Here is a 22,441-nt window from a genome sequence, read left to right on the forward strand (position 1 = left end):
TCCATCACATTATCTCATTTTCGATTGCAGTATAATAAAGTGGGTCTGATTTTCAATTCTTCAATAAAGCAATGCACCATACCCTACTTCAACAGCCATACCAAGCACCATCCAATCATCAGCTCGAAAGAAAAAAGAGTACATTCTGGGATGCAAGTTCTTGACTGAGGAACAAATTTATCGTACTCAGAATCCATACCGAACCCGACCCGATTACATAAACACTATGATCAAAGCCAAAGGGAACTCGTATGACGCAACGCCAGAGAATGCTTCTCTTTTCTGTTATCCTGTCAAGTTTGGCCCTAAGAGGAACGAAGTTCTTTCCTAGTGATTCACTTTTACGAAACTCAATTCCAGACACAGCTAGAAACAACAGTTTAGAGGATAAGGCTACTGTATAGTAAGGGATCCATACGCTTTAAGAGATCCACCTTGTTACAAGTGGACATAAATGTATAGTAAGGGGCATAAGGATATTGATAACCTCCTCTGACTGCACGAGCCACATACTAGGCCAATCGCATAACCCAAGTATGATTAAATTCAAGGGGGGAAATCAAGAGCGAAGAACCCATGGAGCAATATTCGCTGGCACTATCTTATCGAGAATTATAACTTAAAAACAGAAACAAACGAACGTTGATCTCAAATCACCTCTCGGTAGCATTATACCTCTAACAAGGGGTGAATGGACGAAGAAAACAACAAATCCCAAGTTTCCTGAATGTATCTTTCGATCAAACTAGAAAAGATTTAAAACACATTCAAGTACATACTAGGCTGACATAACTAGCTGTAATGCAATAGACCAAATGAAATGAGTCCATGCGTCCAAACAGAATCATTTGTGCCAACTTCCCAACTTTCTCTGCACTATCTTCAAACAAACTGGAGAAGATTTGAACACAATGAGATGAGTCCATGCCTTCCAGTTGAGCCATCTATTACTGCTTCGCAACTGCGTTAGCGGTACCCCGGAGCTCCTGCAAACGAATAAAGAGAAGAAACAGGCAAGTTTGTTCCTCCCAACGCAGTCCTTTCTATTATAGACCGCCGTGGTGGTTCAGCATACCCACGGTTTGGGTCCTCATAAGCGGCCGTTGCCCAATATCCAGCCATCTGTGATGGCAATCCCACAGGGGCTCGTGACGGGGCAGGAACTGTGCCTGAGACATGTGATGCTACTGGAGCATGTGGCACCACCACAGTTGACTGCTGGTTGTGGTAGTAATCAGCAGCATTATCAGAGTGCGATGCAATGTCCCTTCCCTTCCAAGCGAGAGACCTGTTATAGTCACCTTCCAAGCCGACCAGCCGATCATGTGGTACCAACTCTGGTGCACCCCTGCTTCTGTTACAAGAGGTACCATAACGTCTTTCAGCAACAAAACATCAAAACCATACAGAAATGCATCACTTCCTAAAGAGGGTATAAGCAGAAAAAAGAGAACTGCAACATTAATTGCTCTCCCTGGTTCCAACACCAGGGCTCTCTACTGCAAGCTTCTAAACACATGCCGGAAAAATGTATAATTGTACTGCTAATCATCATGCCACTTGAATTCCAGAGACCAGTGCAGTCAAAAACCAAAAACGTATAAACACACACATTCCACCCTTAAATTAGGCAAAACACTGTATGCTCACTACCTGTTTGCTGAACACAATCCCCTTCTTCAGTTGCAGTGGTTGGGATCAAAACTTCTGTTACCAACAAGTTTATCTTAGCCACCTCATTGTTGGATCATTGAACCCCAAAAAAAATTCATATCCACGAAGTTGTCAAGATTGCCACCTTGGTAACACAGCATTTTCTTTCGGGCCCTATGCATGCGTTCCACCCCTACATTTTCCTAAATGCCTAACATACCCCTCTGACTAAAACTGTTAATCTTCTCTTACCTTTTAGTTTGAAAAAGACTTTAACTTACCCTAGTACTGAAACAATAGAACTAAAATTACAATACTACATCTTCAGCCTAAAACACCACCAGCATCACCACCACCAACTGATGTTGCCTCCATCAGAATCATGACTACCTTAAACCCCCTTTTCTGTACCCAAGGTTTTCTCTGAGTTGATTTTCCTCCTGGTGACTAAAAACTTGCAAAAGCTGCTGCATCTCCATGCACTTTGGACCTTCTACAATTTTTATTCTCACAAAAACTAGGATGGAGTCGCATAACTTAATATTCACAATTTTGAATCTGCATTTGAGCCAAAAAGGATTAGAACGCCAAGATGGATGAGTGGCAAAACTAGGAAGGATAAGATAATGAATGATATTATTAGAGCTGGTCCAGGAGTAGCTCCAACAAGTGATAAGCTACGAAAAAGTCATTTGAGGTGGCATGGCCACGTTCAACGGAGGCCTATAAATGCTCCTGTATGGAGAAACAATTTAATCCAAATTGAAGGAATTAGAAGAGCTAGGGCTAGAACTAAGATAACCTTAAGAAAAGTGGTGAAAAAGGATATACATAGCTTAGGCCTTGTATCCAGTATTGCCACAAATAGAGTTAATTGGAACACAAGAATCCATGTAACTAACCCCATTTATTTGGGACAAGGCTTGTTGTTCGTTGTTGTTGTTGTTGAGCCAAAAAGGTCATCTCTTGAGGGGGTTGTCACTTATTTCTCATCCATGGGATGAAGCTGAAGCTCAATCTATTAGGTGAACAAAAAGCTTCATTTGCTATCTTCCATATTGATTTCTCAGTGCCACATATCATGACTTCATTGCAAGATCCGCCGGGCTTAATTCTCCCTTTTTTCACATATACAACTTAAATACCAACAGTGAAGACTCTCTAAGATATCCACCTACCCATCAATTAAACTTCAAAGGTTTATCATCACATTTTAATGAATCGTTTGCTTGTTGTATCTATTCTTAGACTGTTATCCTGAACCATAAAATGACTACAGTTTGAGCTTACATGACCTTCGTCTTTACGGTAAATTGGTTCTAAAAGAAGCCAACCCAAATTAAACTTGCACGTAACCCCATTATTGCCATCTCTTTAGTCTTGACTCTTAACTTTAGCAAATGGTGGGGACTGGGATATCTCTTTAACATGTTTGCTAGAGTTGTATGTTTAACTTTCAAAGCCACCTGCAAAATCTGTAATCATCATTTTCCTTCTATATATATTTATCCAAAACCATGACTTACACAGCTCTACCCAACAGAAGCACATTCATCTCGGTGAACCCATCAGTGGGAACCCAAAGACCTCAAGCAAATGCATGTCTTCTTCATCCTGGTCTCATCTTCAGCTTTTACCAAGGTTTGAGATTTTGTCTCAAACTCAGTGTTCTGACACTCTCGAGTTTCCAAAATTTCAGCGAATGGTTTCAGTGGGTTTTAGGTGGTTTCTTCACGTAGCTTTTGATGTACATCCTAATTTAAGGCCAATAAACACAATGCCAACAATATTTTTTCTAGGACCTAATACAAACTGGTCTTCTTGATTCACAATGCCAGCTGTATGCAAACGAAACTGGATCATGTATTTTCACAAATCTAAACATGGATATACAAGAAAACATCAAAACTTTCATTTAAATCCAAGAACAAATATTAAGTAGTCAATTCTCAATCACGACTTATAATTACAACCCCTTGAAATTCTTGAAATTTCACTAAAATACCAAAATTTCGACAAAATTCAGGCAACTTACTCAAGTTTTGCACCAGGTTCCACTTCAGTAGGCTCAAGATGACTAAAATTTCACAAATTTTTTCCAAATTACGTGAAATTTAGCACCATGGCTTTGACCACCAGAATCAGAAATTTATTGGGTTGGAAGGAGACCCTCAAGAAGTAATTTGAGTGCTAATGATTGCTTCAGCAGTAGAATAGGGGCAAAATCGTAGGTTGAAGAAGGAAGAAGGGTTAAAGAGTCATTCTAAATGGCCATGGTTACTTTGGGTATTATGAATAAGTCCCTATGCCACATCAGCCACTAACGGACAGAAGTTGATGGTAGGGGTGTACTGGAAACATAGTTGTCAAGAAGGCACCAACGCGACCAAGGTGTTCAAGGGTCTTCCAAAGTGCTTATGTGATTAGGTGGCCACAAGGCATTGCCTAGGTGGTCAAGTTGTTCCAATGTTAATTTTTCCAACGTAACTATGATATTGGTTGAAATATCATACTAAAAGTTATATAATTTATTCCAAGCATGCAAGTACAAAACATCTTGCAATCTTCATAAAAGTTCACCATATCCTAAGATTCATGATATGAACACAATAATTAACATCAAACATTTAAACAGAGTCAGGAGTGAAAGACAGGGAGAGGGAAAGGAAAAAAAGAAAACAACTAAAACAGAGAATCGGAATTGAAAGAAGGGAGCAGGGGGGGGGAGAGAAAAGGATGCGGGAAATAAGTTTGCAGGAGACTGAGAGTGAAAGAACAGAGTCAATGATGTGGAGGAACTGCGAAAGAAATTAAAATAATATTCATTCAACCCAAAAAAAAAAAAAGGAATAAAAGTAGAACAAAGGCAGAAGAAGAGAGTTGAGAGTGAAAGAACAGAGTCAAAGAAGAGGAGGAATTAGAGGAAGAGGAAGACAAGAGTTGACAACGAGACCAAAGAAACAGACAAAATACAAGCAATAGCAGAGGAAGAAGATTGAACAAAAACAATAATTTACCAAGGAGTTGCAGGTTCATAGCTATCACACACTTGTTTTCTTCTTCAGTTCTTCTCGGTTCAAGTCTTCAAACCCTAACGTCTTCTTCAGTTTGACCCTCTCTTTTTTCTTCTTTCGTTTTCCAATTAGTTCCCAAAGATTCATTTTGCTCTTTTTCTTGCATAAAAACCAAAAAGTATAAACAACGTAATTCATTCAATGCACCTCACTTCCATTAGCATTTGGTACATCACCCAATAACAAAATTTAGGATAGAATCTCCTATTAGCCAATAAGAACATCTGATTTAGAATCTCTCTATAACTAATGAATAAAAAAAGAAGGCGAAATGGCGTTTAACTAGGCAATTCAGATCTCCAAGCCAATGCCTTGCCAACCAAGTCACCCGTCTTTTGTACACCTAACTAAGCGATGCACACCCAGCCCTACGGGACCTGCCTGGATGCCTAGGCAACACCTTAACAACTATGAACATAAGGATTTTGATAATTAGCGGGACAGTGTAAGTAAATTGGAAAAGTACCATGCATAGTAGTAATTTCACCAAATGCAAGGGGGTGTAAGTAATTTTACGTTTTTATTATTTAATCATACTAGATGAATTTTTTTAATGTTTTGATTGGGATTCTATGGAATGTTTACACATTTCAGCGCATGAGATCACCGCCATTGTACACGACAAAACAAAGTACAGAGGGGATAAGCAAAATTGAGGAATCTTCATTCCTCAAGTCCAAAGCCTTCTCTACTTTTATAAAGGTGCCTCTCAAATCACCTCATCCTTTTCTTGTTCTTCCATCTACCTCCTATATCCGTCCCGCACCCTCCCCTTTACTATGCTGGAGGGAGGTTGAGAAGCGTAAAATCAAGGATAATGACATGTACCTTTCCTCTTAGTAGGCACAATGACCCATCCCTCACTCTAACTGAATATGCATGACACAGAGTTGGCAAAATGAGGTGGGTTTGCCAATGTAGGGTTGGTTGAGTGGTAAAAATTTATACTTCTCAGTGGAGAGCTTGTGGGTTCGACCCTTGCGGACAGCATTTCATTTCCAGTATTAAAAAAGCACTAGTACCAAAAAAAAAAATGAGGTGGGTAGAATTAACGAGGGAGATCTTGAAAAATGATTCTGTCAGGCATTTTGGATCAATCATAAAATATAAAATTATAAATAATAATAATAATAAACATACACATAAATGTAAAGTTGATGCACAATGAATTAAAATAAGATGAAGTGAAGAGATGTATTGATGCAACCAGAATTGGCAACCATAAGGCCCTTTGTATCTTACACCTAAATTCAGCCCACAACCACGCGACACCAAGAGCTGACCGAATTACCCTAGGTGTATTTTGGCCATTTTCACCTCTTTCAGGCTCCAAACTGCTCTAGAAGAATCTAGAATAATTTTAGGAGCAAGGATCAACTCTTTGTTTTTCATTTGGTCAAGTGGTTGAAGTCCCAATTAGAGAAGGGATCTCCGTAGTTGTACTCCACTTTCTACAAGGAGTCTAAGTCTACCTTTTGCTTTGAGTTTTGAGTCCTTTATTAACAAGTTATTGAAGAGTCTTTGTCTTAGTAGGATGCCTTCTGAAAGTTGGTTGTTTATTTTGCAGGTTGTATTTGTTTAGGAGCTCTTTGATGCAGAATTGAAGACATTTAAGAAAGAAGAAGCCCACTAGGTCAAGCCTATCAAAGGTCTAAAGCTATCACCCAAATCAGCCCATGACTTTCATGGGCTAGGGCTGTTTTAGTGGGTTAAAGTTAGCACACATATTCATGGTCTAGACCTAAGCCCAAGTCTAGTTCTTGAAAAGTCAATAAAAGGGGTTGTGCTTTGAAAATAAAAAAACTCATTGTCAAAGGAGTTTTCCTTTGTCAAGATTTAGGTAGTAGTTGAGTTATTAATAGGTAGGTGGTGTTAGCTAGTAGTTGAATGTTATCATTAATGTTTATGTCTCTTTAGAATGTTATATAAAGAGACTTATGTAAGAAGTGAAGACACAACTCATCAATTGAAATCAAATAACTTTGTTAGCATTCCTTCTCTATGGAGAATCGTTGTGTTTGATCAAGGTAGGTTGGTGTTTGATTCAATCGATCCACCTTACGGTGTTAAGCCCGAGTGTTACATTGTTATTCTCAATTCCCTCATATTGTCCTTTCAATTTCTTCATCATAGTTCTACCCCTGTTTTGAAGATCTATTTAGTCCATATTGTTATGATATTATCCTTATAATACCACTCTAGTTTCAACCCTCTTTCACATCTAAATTATGTTTCATCTTAGTCTATCAAATCTGAACTTGATTCTCTGTGAAAAGTCTTATTTGGCTACTCTTTTGATCAATTAAATACAATACTATATTACTCTTACTTAAGAGTCCTTTCTAGTTCAAAAAGCAAAGCCTAGTTGTAATAAGGAATTCTAAAGCCAAATTGGATTCACTAAGTTGAGTTCAACTTCAAGTTGGTTTTCTTTTTTCTTATTCCTAGTTTTAATTTTCCATCAATATAAGGCTATATAATAGAGCTCAGTCCTAAGCCAAATAGGAAACTTAGTTCTGAACTCTAGCCTTAACGAATTAATTCTAAAATTACAGAAAATAAAACAGAATTAATTCTCTCAAGTTTCAGACTTAATACAGCCTGGCTGTACCATATCTTCCCCTCCAAAACCATTCTCCTCCTAACCCTCGAACTAGGGTTTGGAAGTCAAACAAGCTTATCTGCAGGTCATACCTGGTCAAGTACAGCTGCAGTTCATTGAGAATTCGACTGAAATCAGGCCTAGAACAGCAAACTTAAACCCTAATTTGCTGCTGGTTCTATTTGAGACGGTCCTAAAGACTAGCCCAGACCTTGGGTTACATCATCCATCCAAAGTGGGTGATAAGTGATCAACGTATTCCTTTCAAACTTAAATGAAGATTTTCAGACCGAGTTGGATGGTGTTAAGAGCAGCTGAGATGTGGATGTTGAAATGGATGTGTTTTTAAATTACCAAGGACAAGGAAATAATCGCAACCTAGCTGATTTGACGGTAGCTCCGATACATGAACCTTCAAAAAGTACGTTGAGGTGATATGGCCATGTACAATGCAAGCCTTTAGATGTTCCCATATGTAGAAGTTGATTTAGACTGAATAAGCTAAGAGAGCTAGGAGCATACCTAAAATGACTCAGGAGAAACGAAAAGGAAAGACACATGTAGCTTAGCCTTGTATCAAGTTTGATCTTGAACAGACTGATCTGTACTTTGCGACCTAATTTATTTTGGATAAAACTGAGTAATAGTAGTTGTTGTAGTTGCCAATGTTGTACGGTTTCAGTTTACACATCCTAAGGATGCTAAACAAGAGTTCCTTGAAAGAGAAAATGGGTTCTCCTTGGGCCAACTTCAGTCAAGTATTTGGACTTAACTTTTAATTCTACTCTCTACTGCACTTCAATTGTCGACCTCTTGGGCAAGAGGCTCCAGACTTTGGATGGCAGGCTTCTCCACTAAGCCACCTTCCTTGAGTTGACCAGATCTATTCTTCAATCATCTTCTATTTATCTATCTGGTATCCTCAGATTACACAAGTCCCTCTTTAAAGAGCCGGAGTCCCACATGTGTGCCTTTCTTTGGAAAGATCTTGAAGCTTCATGCTAATTGTTTCTAGGGCTGCCACCTACCTAAATAATGACTGTGCCTCCAAACCACGCAAATCTAAGGAATGGGCCCAGTTTTCCCTGTTTTGTCATTTTTGCAATTTACTTCTACTATGTGTAATATCATTTGTTCTCTCCTGTTTCCCCTGGCTTATACCATCTTTCTCTCCTGTTGGTAATGAATTCTATTCTCAAACAAAATATATCTAGACAGCTCATTAATTTCAAAACCTATATAATGCCCATAGTGCAAATTTTGGTCGAAACTTAGGTAAAAACAGAAATCCCCAGGAAAACTTGGTATTTTTTTTGAAATTTCGACCCCAAGTGGTGGGCCTTATGTGACCTCCATTTCATCTAATTTCTTGTCTCTTACCTATTTAAAGCATAATAAACACAATGGAACTAGTATTTTACCACAAAAAAAAAATCACTGAAAAATTATCATTCAAGTATATTAACAAATCTTTGGTTCCAACAAGTAAAAACTGTGTTGCATACAAGCATAAAATCATCAACATACATGAATTGTTTGATAGAATGGTTACATCTACAACAAGTCAACAAAATACAATGACCAACTAGATCAAGTGATGGTGTCTCACATATATTAAGTTCAAGCCCATATATAATAAGTATTTTGAAATAATTTAGAAAATACTTTTTAAAATCAGAAGTTAAAAAAATAGTAGCAATAATCAAAAAATAAGTTCAACAATACACAATCATCATAAGATAGTCCTAGACTAGACGTATATTAATTTCAAAGCAATACAAAATCATTTAAGGAACGAACAAAACAAAAATATAAAAAGGGGAAGTTTGGAATTGTCGAAATTAGGAGGTGTTTGAAGGGAAAAGAGGAGCAAAAGATGTGTTTGAAGGCTAAGGAGTTGTGGAAATTAAGTGAAATGGGATAGAAATCAACAAAAACCAAGGAAAAACAAATTGAAGTGTCGAAACCTATGAAATGTTGGTCGAAACTTTGTATTGGGAAGAAATCTTGGTAGTTCCGTCTCGTTTTTTGAAAATGCAGGCATTTCCAATTCCATGATTAATGCCATCTACTAAAACACATCAAACACCTGGATGTGCTGCTATTTCAACAAGGATCTAAAAGAGCTGGTAGTTTCGTCTCGTTTTTTGAAAATGCAGGCATTTCGACCTATTCCATGATTAATGCCATCTGCTAAAACACATCAAAATTTACATATCCTAAACTCTCACCAGTATAAATCAGCATTTTTTTTGGATGAATTAAATTAGCATATTCAATCAAATTAACCTCTTTCATCTAAAATTTTTTCATCAGTAATTTCCAAGTTCATGCTGACATTTATTGTATTCACCAAACAGTTCTGACCATCAACCCATTATCACTCGACACTCCTCACATGTTCAGGTATCTGTGCATCACAATTCATCAGTATTTTCCAGGAATAGACTAAAAGTTCATATACTCGCTCAAAAGTGGGGTGTAAATGGATAACCGAAATCCACTTCCAAATTCGCATCCGCATCTGTTTAGGGGTATCCGAATCCGTCCGGTTGCTAATAGGATGCGGATATGGTATGTCCTTTTCTTACCGGTTATTATCCGTCCGATAAAATTATCCGATTAAGTTACTTATTTGAATTTGTTTTCTTATTTTTGTAGACCTTTTACTTAAGATATATGACTATTTTTCTAGATTCTCTACTAAAATAAATACCAAAGTTACTAAATTCTTAAATTTCAAACCTAACCATCACAAATAAAATGGTAAAGATGCCAACAGGGTAGTTGAAAACTTGAATTCAATCTATATTCATACCCATTTAGAAGAATCTATTTAAGAAAATAATTATTCGATTATCATCTGAATCCTTCCGAAAACCGATAGGATATTATCCGAATGCGTCCGAATATAATAGGATGCAAATATGGTATTACCACTATCCGATCCGAATCGGATCCGTTTACACCCCTACTCAAAAGTTCTGACAATTAACCTATTACCACCCTTTCTTGAAAAGTTCACCCTGGGCTCCTTCTCGGTGAACTACCTTGGCCTTCCCCTCATCCCAGGTATGCTCACCCATTCACACTATATTCCCATGCTGGATCACATCTGCAAGAAGCTCCAACTTTCGAAAAGCAAGCTTCTTTCCATCGTTGGTTGAGTGGTCCTCATTCATTCTGTCCTCCAGTCATCTTACCTCTATTGTTGTGGCATCTTCACCCTCCCCAAAGCCACCATTCAAGTCAGGGAAGCTCTCTTCCGCTACTTCCTCTAGAAAGGCCGCGAAGGTTCCCGTTTCCTCCACCCCATTAGTTGGTGCCAAGCTTGCTGCCCCAAAAAGGAAGCTGGCTTGGCGATCAAGAGGATCCAAGACTACAATAATGCCAACCTCCTAAAACTCTATTAGAAGATTTCCACCAGGGCCCCAGTCATAACTCCATTTGGGACAACTGGCTTTACTCCTATAGTCCTATCTCCTGAAGCATGTCTCCATTTGGACTGCTCCGCTCCCTACCGACCCACCATCTCGGCTATTTCCACCAAGATTTTGGATGGTTCTTCTATCTCCTGTTGGCTTGACCTTTGGCACCCTCTAAAATTTCTTTGGCCCCCATGTGGTGCATGTAATGGGGGACAGAATATAGAAGAAAGAAGGATATAAAGAAGATAGGGGGAAGAAGGGAAATCTTAGAAGAATTAGTCTTGAAGAAGAGGAAGAGAGAGAAGAACACTCATAAGAAGAAAAGAAGAAGAAGAAGAAGAAAAGAGGAGAGAAGGGGGGGCTGCAAACGCACAAAGCTCAAGCTTCAATTCATTTTTTTCTATTCCCTCTCAATAAGCTGATTACAAGTGTTTAAATAACAAAACAAACATACTTGATACGAAAAACAGACTATAATAGGACTCTTGGTAATTTAAAACTAACTAAAATTTATCCTAGATATCCTACCCAAATAAAAAACTTCGATTACATGATTATCCCAATAATAAATAATAAAATTCTAAATTATCTCTAGAACTCCCACGAAAACAGATCCTATTTTATCTCCTTGCAAGCTGGAGTTTGGGCCCACCAAATTTGAATCTATTTCCATGCAAGCTAGACTTGGGGCCCACCAAATATGAAAAATATCAATCTAGGTTACTGTTCACGCTACTGTAGCGTGAACGGTAATTTCGTGGTTCACAATTATTGAGGAGGGCGGGTGAGGGCCGGGGGGGGGGGGTCCGGGGGGAGCTATGGGGGGGGGGGGGGGGGGGGGGGGGGGGGGGGGGGGGGGGGGGGGGGGGGGGGGGGGGGGGGGGGGGGGGGGGGGGGGGGGGGGGGGGGGGGGGGCCCCCCCCCCGGGGGGGCCCCCCCCCCCCGGCGGCCCGGGGCCCCCCCAAAAAGAAAACACCAGCGGCCCCCCCCCCCCGCCGCGGGGGGGGGGGTTTTTTTTTTTGTCCCACGTGACTCTCATATTCCCAAATCTGCCACCCTCTCATCCTTCATCTCTGATGGCTCTTGGACGCCCCCAACCCAATCCCACCAAGTCTCACATAGGTCTAGTCCTCTCTCCTCCCCCACTCCACGCTTTCTCATGACCGCTTCATTTGGCTTCTGAACTCCTTGGACCTTTTCACCACTACCTCGACTTGGAACCACATCCACGCCCCTCCAATATTGTCCCTTGGGCTCCCTTGGTTTGGTTCAAAGGCCACATCCCTCACCACTCCTTCCCCCTTTGTACCCTAAGCTATTGACCTTCCCACGCAGTTGTTCCTCATCCATCACCACGTCCCTACTAACCTTAATTGCATCCTTTGCTAGAATGATTTTGACATTGACCACCTCTTCTTTTCCTTCCCTTTCTCCCATCAACTTTAGGGGAAAGCCTCTGCTTCCATTTGGCCTTGCCCCAGATGCTCCTTTGGATTTGCTAGAAATTGGCCTTGGGTTCTAAAGCTCTTTTCTAGGGATTTTATTCACGACCGAGTAGGTAAGTTGCTTTTTGGAGCTACCATCCACCACCTTTGGTGAAAGCATAACCTTAAGAGATGGACCTCCAAATCTAAATCTTTGGACTCGATTTGGAAAGCCATCTGCTTCAATGTCTCCACTAAGTTGCATATAATTCCCCACCCCTGTTGGCAATACTTCATGGAACAAGCTTATTATTGTTACCTAGGGTTTAGATTCCACCTTCCGGTCTTGTAGCTAAAGACCTTTTTTATTCCCCCCCCCCCTCTTGTACATTCTCTCTTCCTTTACGGAGTTTTGGTGATGAACTCTTATTCATCCAAATAATAATAAATAATGAAGATCCATCTCATCATCTATCAAACAAGACAAAGCCCAATATAAAAATTATGCATAATCCCATGATGAGTCACAAAGAGCTCATTGAAAGTCAAGGATCCATATAGCTGACCCCATTTAGTTAGGACAAGGCTTGTTCTCGTTGCTACAGTCTAAGCTCCTAGCACCTGCTTTTTCCTTTCTCTTTTTTTTAATTGAGACGGGGGGCACATCCACACAAATGGGGAAAGAAGGTTTAAAAGATTACCTGTTGTATGGATCCTGCGAGTGTAGAGCCACATTCTCAGGAACATATGGCAAATGTGGTTCTGCAGAATAATATGGGTCACCGTAAGGTGGTAGACCAACAGTTGAGCCATAACGATCATTTACCGGTGGGCCTACGCGAGGTACATATCGGGATTCTAAGGTTTGTGGTGCATCTCTTAGGCGAGCTCTAGCAATGTATGGGTCTTCAGGAGGAGCCGTCCTTCCCTGTGGAACCATTGATTGAACATATTGAGACTTCAGGACTGGTGGTGGATGTCTATGGTGAGCACCAGCAATATATGGGTCATCCTGAGCCTGTGGTGCAGGCAGGGCAAAATGAGATTCCAGGGTTGGTGGGCCATAACCATGATAAGCTCCACCATTATATGGATCTTCTGAAGGAGCAATCCTCATAGGGCGTTGGTATTGGTTTTCAATTAATGAAGGTGGGTGTGCCCATGGTGGGGCTACACTAGGTAGAGGGGGAACAGAAGGTGCTTGCGTTGATGCAAGAACAAGACGAAACAAAGAAATTAGTTTCTTGACCTGCATTAGATAAAAAATATATTATCCCATTAGAAAAACCACACAAATTTGTTTACATGGGGATCACAAATGACTCAACAATGAAGTAACCAAATTACATGAAGGGGGGAAAAACCAACCTGTATATTTGTTAGCTCTGGATTAAATTTTGTACCACCTTGGTAATTTTCAAGGATTGCATGTTTGAAAGTATTTTCAGGCAGCGGTAAGCAGTCCATATGAATCCGGAATTTCACCTAGCAAAAACAAATAAATTTAAAAATGTGCCTCCCAAAAATACTGCTCCTTATGCAAAATCCAAGACGAATCATAAGTATGCTTGTAGGAAGAAACACAAGGCTAGAACAATGATCTGCAATTCACCTTAGTTTATTTGTATCAATTCTCAAGATGGTTTTAGTCAGCTATGTTCTTTCAAGAAACCATATCCTGGGATCTAGATCTATTTGAGTAGTATTATCTTTCTTTTCTATCATTTTTGTAGATAGTTGGAATACATAGTAAAAGCTCCAGCTCTAAAGATTCTAATTTATTAAAAGGGAAATTTTTAGCTCCAACCCCCTAAGTTACCCCCTAAAATTAATCCCACCCCCTGAGTTACCCAATTTATCAATCAGACCCCCTATGGGAGAAAAATATATCAATCAAACCCTCTACTGTTAAGAAATCAGAGCTACGTGCTGATGTAAGCAAGTTGGACTTTTCAAAAGACAAGAACACCCTTAAACAAAAAACCCTATGCTCACTGATCTTCGTCTTCCTCTACTATCTGCAACCATTGCTCTTCTTCCATTCCTGTGTCTTTTACATGATTTGAAAATGATTTTTTTTTTTTTTTTTCATTTTACTTTCCTTCTCTATCTTCTACTCTTACGATACAACAATAAGTGATGTAACAGGGGTTGGACCCCCTAAAATTGGGCCCAAAAATAAGACCAAAAAGGCACTTAAAGCTGGCTGAATTTTTGGTCATTTAAGCCCCTTTTTGGGACTCAACAAGGGTCTTGCCAGAATCCCCTCAATCCAAGGGTCATGAATCTACTTTCAGTCTTCTGTTTGAGTCAGTAGCTTGAGAATTATGTTGAGTTAGTTAATTATGGATAGGATTCCTCATCTAGAAGGGGATCATATCTTTTAGAGTTTGTTTCTATTTTAGTTATGTGAGTTTCTTATCTCTTAGAGCTTGTTTATTTCTGAAATTAGTTAATTGGGACCTATGTTAGTAAGAGTTTGTTTAGTATTAAAGTGTGGATCCCTATTAGATGGGAATCCCAAGTTGAGTCAAAGTGTCTTGTAATTGGCTATAAAAAGCCTCTTTATTTCTGAAGAAAGCAGATTGGATTATTTTGAGTTAATAGAGGCTTGGGCCATGGGGAAGGAAACCCTTATGGCCTCGGTTGGAGGATAATTCTCAAAGTTCAGAAATTCTAGCAGCAACTCGTCTTCTTCAAGGCATTCCAGCAGCATTAATTCAAGTCATTCACAGCAGTACACAAGCAATTTAGAGCAGCCCCAAGTAAGTTGAAGCCCCACACCACCCATCGCACCCTTTCCTCACCTTCTACTCCATTCACAAGACACCCTGCCCCTTCCCTGTTCTGCGCATAGCAGAAACTTTCCCGTTTCCCATTCGGTCCCCTGCTTTGACCGAATTCTGAGAAACAGAAATTTCAGAATTTTGGTAAACATCAAACATCCTGAAGCCTGACTGCTGAGCCTAATTCAGACCTTGTCCATGATCCAGAACCATTAGAATAAGTTCTGAATCTGCAGAAACAGAAAGGGCAGAGCTTGACCTAACCCTAACTGAACCTTGTTTCAAACCCTAATTAGGTTTCTATTTGAAATTTCAGACCTGAATCACAGCAGGGTTTTAGAGCCTCAACATACCCTAAACCACTGAGACTAACAGTGTTAGTAATAAGGGGTCTAACTGATAAATATCGTAACCTAGGGGGTGGCATTAATCTCAGCAGGATAACTCAAAGGGTGGCACCGAAATTTTCCCTCATTAAAGCTACTGAGAAAGCTTCTGTATTGAAGAGACCAAGTTTTAAGGGACTCCTCTTATAGCTTGTGCAACGAGGTTTCTTACTCAATATGTGTCCATGAAACTACAAACAAAATGAGAAAAAACGAAAATAAGGACAAGAAGTAGGATCATGAGGTGCATCAGGAGAGATCGCTCAGGCACATAGCCACTGAGCTTAAGTGGAATATTCTATTTTCAGGCAGTCACCTAATTATAATTCTGATGCAGATTCATCACCAGATTGGGCTTCTCTCCTTAGGAATAATCTAGGATTGGATCATATATGCTCTTGGGCGTTGATTCCATGGGTTTACTTTGTAACTGGCAATTCGAAATGGGTAGAAGAGCTGCTTTAAGACCAAGAACAGAAGCAACTTTCAAGAAAGACACTAATGTTGGGTCACAAAATAAAGCATCCAAACAGTAAGTTATCCATCTCAATTTAAGTCTGAAGGCCTATAACTACTAGACTTCTGTTGCTTTTGGCTCTCCGACAAGTCTAATAAGAAACTAAGTCCAATCAAATCAGATTAAAGTCTACTAGAAACTCTAAAGAATTCAGCCGTCCAACGCTTTCAAGTTTCTATTTCTTAGAGTTTTGACTTCTGTCACACCATTATGGTTTTACAGATATCTAGAAAGGTCAACGAATCTACTTTCATGAGCCAAAATAGATCTCATTTGGGAAGGGAATTTCACCAGATCTAAAAAGAGGTATACATTCCTCTTTCCTTTCACCTACTTTTTGTCTGGACTTTTTTCAAGTCCTTACAACTAGAGTCAATACTGATCCTCTGGAATTAGCTTTATAGTCTTAGTTGGAATTCAAGGTTCCTCACTATGGACAGAGAGGGAGCAAATATTCATCAAATCATGCTTTCAGCAATAAGAGTAAAATTTAGTTCTTTTAGTATCTTATCTGGCATTAAGAATATAACCTTTAACTAAGTGGCATTAGCCATTAAGCCCCTGTGTTTTTCCTCAAAGTCATGACAAGTGACTACTAATGTTAAGATTTGCATGATATATGGACACAACTAGAATCAGATTGGAGATCTGATTTCATGAAAAACTAATCTAAAATATATTACTTGCAGCAATACGTGGCTGCACACCAAAACAGAAAAAGGGGGGCGGACCTCTCTCAGAAGACCTCGACTTTAAGATCACTAGTTTGACTACAAGAGCTCTGATACCATCTCAGAAACCAGACTCTAAAAATCAAACCAACTCTAGAATGAATAAAAGAAGCAAAGAAGAAGAAGCAGCAAAAAAGGAACAACTCCCTGCGATTCTGGATAGATCTCCCAGAATCGCAAGAATTGCACGCCACTTTAATTATGGGCTGCAATCAGCAATGACAATCTACTAGGATAAAATTCTGTCCACTAAAAGTATAAACAAATATTATAGAATATTCAGTCTAAAAATAGAAACAAAAATATTACAGAGTATTCAGTCCAACATTCTGTTCACAGAAAAATAGAAAGCAAGAAAATAAGGAAACTATAGAAGAATAGAAACTGCAGCACCAAGGTAGTAACTACAGAAAATTCAGAACTCCAATCTAACTGCAGTTGTATCCATATCTCACACAAATCTTAACAACTAATAATAGATATACAGCATTTTCTTGATATCCAGAGCTTGTCTCTGCCCTTTCAGTCCTGCAGGAAGCTCAAAAAACAGCTGTCTGAGTTACCCAAGAGTTTGAAGTAGACATTTCCTCAATTATCACAAGCCTGGAAAATAAATTATCTTCAACACCAGCTAATGCAGCAACTGGCAAAGGAAAGTTTCCATGCTTAAGTTTTAACACGACTCATTAACTTGAATAAATTCAGAGGCCCATTAGCCAACTTGGTAGTCATAAGTCATAACTCTCTCTTATGGTTAGACGAGATTTTCAAGCATTCTGATATTATGAAATTGGAAGATTTCTGAGTTCTTGAGACAGTAAACAGCAATTGGGGTGTAGTTTCCTGTCAAGATGAAGTCATGCAAACGTTCCAAATGTGGTCCACATTCAAGTGGACAGCACATCATCCTTGGTGTACCAGATGCTTTATCTTGATGATTAAGTACAATTCTTTTTTAAATCTCTAATATTTCCCACCTAATAAAAAAAATTTTAAAAATCAATAATTACGGAAGATCATATACCTGAGCAGGAAATCTCCCACCAAAAGCAGCTGGCTCCAAGCTCAATTTTCCACTACATGTAGCCTTATATACACCATAGAGCAGCTTTAGATCAAAATCAAACAGAAAGAGTTTTGTCCCCTTCTTAATCTTCTCTACAGTATCAATCTTCCCAGCAGGCAGTCCAAATACGCGGTACTGGTAGCATTCTGCTTTTGTTCTCCCATTGCACATGAAAATGAACCCAGACACTGAATCACTAGTATCTTTCCCTTTATTTTCACCCCCTTTGACAGGCCCACCACCATTAGTATTTGAAACAGGATCAACATTAGGAGTAGGATTGGAAGTAGTAGCATGATCAGCAGATGGAACTGCATTGGTATTTGAAGCCTTCAGAGCAGCCTTCCTCTGCTTCTTCCTTGCTAGTCTTCTCTCTCTCTTTTTCTTGGTACGGGGTTGTTCCACAGGTGGCGTGGCTTTGTTTTTTACTTTTTTGTTTCTCTTTGTCATGGTCAACACTCTGTTAATAGTATAGCTTCGTTTTAGTAAGAAATTTAATCAGAACAAGAGAATACATAAAAGCAAAATCAAATAAGATGGATAATACACGACTTTGGTGATACTATACGAGTACACAACTATTAGATTCCAAGTAAAATAGTTTTTTGCAGCAATACAATATCCAACCAAAATAGTTTTTTGCAGCAATAAAATATCTACATCATACATAATTTGGGAGGTAAAGATGTAACAATCACATTGTTACAGTTATTACTTTTCAATAGCAATTGAACAAACTGGTTATCAAGCATTTTATTTCCTTTAATCCCCAGTGAAAAAAAATATACAAAATTATGACAAATGTCCATCAGCCAACCTGCAACATTAGTCATCAATCAAGTTAAATAGTTCACTGTTCACCTGTGGAAAACAGAAAACATCTTGTCTAACCTAAAGTTTTTCACTAATTATTATGCATGATGAACTTGTCACTTTCATAATTCAATCCCCATCTTTATGACTGGATTTTAGATCTCCAACAATCTTGTCACTGGGTAAAACAATTGAGCATCAGAACTGTTGCGGATGAATGCATGACCACAACAAAGAATCCAAGCAAATAATCACAAGCAAAACAGGGAATTTAATGTTGTTCAACAAGATTGCTTACATCCACAAGAGAAAACAACAGACTCTACCAAAGATTTCTTACTCTTTCATAGAGAAACACTCCACACCACCCTCCACCTCACAATGTGTTCCTCGTTGCTTGTTACCAAGGTTTTCCACAAAAATGCAATATATAGGGAAAAGCATGCCCCTAGTCCCTTTTAAACACAATTTCACCCTCTTATATATAATTGACCCAATCACACGCACCCAACAATCTCCAACTTGACTTAGATCCTCAAGTCACCATAAAGAAGACCGGTGCTGATGTCCACTCTACAAACCGTGCCTTTGTTTCTGCCCATCTATCACACTCAACTGCATGGGCCACAACCCCACAATGGGTATCCTCACCTATCCGCAATGAAACAAACCAGCATGTCCCATGCCCCCACCCAAGGTGGCATCCAATGCTTACCACCATAGCACAGTGTGACTTGGTTCCACCTCTTTGAGTGCTACAACCTGCTTCGAGAAATCACTTCCACTCACCAAATCCAAAACTAGGTACAACCCTGATATAGTTCTAGATCAATAGAAGAGAAATTAGGAGCCGATAATCAGGATCTCCAATGAACATGCAGGTTTGAATAAGCTAAAATAGAAAATTCAGGGCTTTTAGGTCAGGTGAAGGTTCGGGAAGCCTTAGGCTACGTTTGTTTGCAAAGGTGGGGTGGGAAGAAAAAAAAACATGTGGGCCCCATGTGTAGTGGGGTGAGGGAGAAGGAAAGGGAAGGAAAGGAAATGGTTTTCTGGAAAAGTGATAGTGGTGGGTCCCACTTTTTACTTTTCCCAACTTTCTCACAAAGTCCCACCAAATATGTGGGGTTTTAAAATGGTTTGGGGTGGGAAAGTTGGGCTGCCACATCACAAGACAATTTTCCTTGATTCAAGTAAACTTGTCTCTCACTTCCCCCCCCAAGCAACCAAACAATCTACCATTTTGGAATTTAAGGGAAAAGTAATAAATCTACACTTTTTTCAAGAATTTTCCCACCCCACCTATATTCCAGTAAACAAACGCAGCCTTAAGGTCTATTGGGTAGGGTTATATCAACGAGTGCACGGAGTATCAAGAAACTCTACCAACAGTTCATTTGTACTCCAGCCATTGTGGCAAATCGACCAGAGTCCATCAGGTCCTTAAGCCAAGCTGAACAATGACAGACCTGCTATCACCTGATGAGAAGGGCTGCAGTTCCCCCCCACCGTCAGACAAGGAAAAAATGAACAACAAACCCCACCGTCCACAGTAGTGACAGAAACCTGCAACCAGGTTTCCTTAGTCCTCAACACTCCACAAGCACTAAATTAAGTCACCATGATTGACGCCTGGGTGCATTAATTCTATTAAAATAGCCTCAGCATGAACGGAAGTTTTCAAACAGTTTTATTATTTCAATACTGTACAGTTGCTATATGTTTTGTTTGAGTCCTTTTCAGCAAACTCCTAGTCGAACAACCAAACAGCTTCATTTCACATGCTCAGCGACCCACCTGCACCAAATCAACTGAAAAGAAATACCAGAGTTCTCCCAGTCATTCAACAAAGGTACAGTAAAAGAGAGCCCAAATAACGGTAAACCTTACGAGTACCAATCACACTGAACTGAATTATCACTCGAACTCACTAAGACATAAAAATGAGGATATAAACCCTAAAGAAACCGATGACTGGCTTAAACCCTAAGAGATACATATGATTGCAAGATGACTAGACCTATCAATAAAATTTATTTTCTAAAAATTAAAAAGAAGAACAAACTCGGTTTAAACAGGTAAACATTGAAGGATGACATAGAAACTACCATACCGTAAACCAAGCTTCAACTCGCGAAGTGCTTTTTTCTTTTAAAGAAATGAAATTGAGATAAGAGAGCTAACCAGCGCGAAAATTTTAACTTAATGGATGGATATCTGATAACTGGACGGCTCAGCTGAAATGCATTTATTATAGTTACGCCAAACCTAACGTGCGCTTTCTTCCCCGTCTGCGGCCGTTCCAACAGGCACTCCTAGGGTACTCACAGAGAAAGACTGAGAACTGAATGAAAGCGCATGTTGCCTAGCCCCTCACGCGCAGATATGACAGTATCTTGCGATGAAATTTTGCAGTTCCGTGCGTACGCGATTGTGCAGCGTAATATAAGTAACTGATGGGATATATTTTCTTACCAAATAACACAACTGATGGGATATATTTAGAGGACCAATATCTAGATCCATCACTAACAAAGAAATTGACCATCCATTTCTCGTGGATGTATGCTATTATAACATTACATCAAATGGTTGAAATTCATTTATCAGTCACATCAATCAACTTTTTTATATGATTTAAAAATATATTTCAAACATTTGATGTGATGTTGGGACACTTGATACAAATCTACAAGGAGATTAATGATCCATTTCTAACAAGTGAAATGGACCTGATGAATTTCCTATATTTAGAAGGAGCAAGATTGATCCCCAAACCACCCCTAATACGGTATAATTGGGCGGTTTGCAGTACACACCCCAAAGGCCCAAACGGCAGACTGTGACCAATGACACCCCCATTTCAAGTTTCATAAATCCCCTTTTCTGCTAGACCTATTAGCACTGGGGACAAAAAGACTACTCTACCCTCCCATTTCATTATCTTCTTTCCTCTTATTTCCCCAAGTATCGAAGTCTACAGTTCTCCTAATTTTATCTAGATCTCTGAAGTTTGGTATGTATCATTTTTAGTCTAACAAAATCTAAGACTTAGTATTTGCCTCCCTTGTGGTAGGGGTGTCAATTTACAACTCGAACCTTTCAAATCGGATCAACCTGGCCCAAATTGAATCTTAACGGACTAAACAGTCCTAGTCCGAACGAGTTCAAGCCAACCCGTTAGTCATATAAGAATAAGAATCCTATATAATTAGGTTTTAATAAAAATCATGATACTAAAATGCAATAGACATTTTAATTTAGTACAAATTGTAAGTCCAAATTGTTAGTCAACCCAAATCCAAACTGCACCAAACCATTCCAAAACCATTATTTTGCTAATAAGCCATGTTTGGGCTAAGCGTTTTCTCAGCAAAAACCGCAACATTGACACCCCTACTACGTGATATCAAATCAATAAATTTAAAGATAATTTATCACTTTTATGACCAACTTTGCCCTTATTTCTTTTATTAATTTCAGTTTTTACATACCCTTCAACTCTATGACAAAACTCAAGGCACCTCTTTCTCATTTGTATCTGGAATTACATATAAGACGTGGAATTCAAATCAATTTTAAAATATAACTTTTTACATGTCACCCCCTATAAGCGAGTGAAACTATGGTTCTCCACTCTAATAGCTTAAATTATAAAACACTCACATGCTAAATTACAAGCTACCCACATTTAGGTTTTGAATCAATAATCTATTAAGTGAACTTATAAATGACCATAATGCCCTTTGATAGTAAAATTATGTAGTTATCCCCATTTAATACCTATCATGCCCAATTCTTAGGTGGGTTCTCCCTTCACCTATCCTCTACCAACACCTTGAAACCACCCAATACCATAGAATCCACCACACCCTTTCTCCCTGTCGGAAGCCACCCTTAAGGTATCTTATCTTTGTTTTGTGCACCGTGGTTTTCATTGTGTCTTGCCTAAAGGAAACTTGGA

The 22,441-nt window shown here is 39.2% G+C and overlaps 1 protein-coding gene across 2 annotated transcripts; it reads right to left on the reverse strand.

Moving 5' to 3' along the window:
* Positions 1-530: 530 nt before the first annotated feature.
* On the reverse strand, positions 531-20,955 carry LOC149019865 (uncharacterized). Of its 2 annotated transcripts, none has more exons than XM_089147855.1 (5): positions 20,591-20,955; positions 17,626-18,127; positions 13,550-13,666; positions 12,883-13,430; positions 531-1,354 (listed from the first exon to the last, which is right to left on the reverse strand). In XM_089147855.1, exons 2-5 carry the CDS (start codon positions 18,115-18,117, stop codon positions 967-969), a joined length of 1,545 nt encoding a protein of 514 aa, XP_089003981.1. In that variant the 5' UTR covers positions 18,118-18,127; positions 20,591-20,955; the 3' UTR covers positions 531-966. The 2 variants fall into 2 exon arrangements, with proteins under 2 accessions (XP_089003981.1, XP_089003980.1); XM_089147854.1 differs by having other exon boundaries at positions 532-1,354; positions 20,662-20,954.
* Positions 20,956-22,441: the final 1,486 nt, after the last annotated feature.

The sequence above is a fragment of the Hakea prostrata genome, chromosome 3, assembly GCF_041222555.1.
Source record: "Hakea prostrata isolate BN-2017 chromosome 3, UWA_Hpros_2, whole genome shotgun sequence".
NCBI lineage: Eukaryota > Viridiplantae > Streptophyta > Magnoliopsida > Proteales > Proteaceae > Hakea > Hakea prostrata.

Coding starts and splice junctions, on each gene's coding strand:
- LOC149019865 (XM_089147855.1), bottom strand. CDS start 18,117: ATGACAAAGAGAAACAAAAAAGTAAAAAACAAAGCCACGCCACCTGTG. Junction 13,667..17,625: donor GTGGGAGATTTCCTGCTCAG/GTATATGATCTT, acceptor TGTTTTTGCTAG/GTGAAATTCCGGATTCATAT. Junction 13,431..13,549: donor CAGAGCTAACAAATATACAG/GTTGGTTTTTCC, acceptor TATCTAATGCAG/GTCAAGAAACTAATTTCTTT.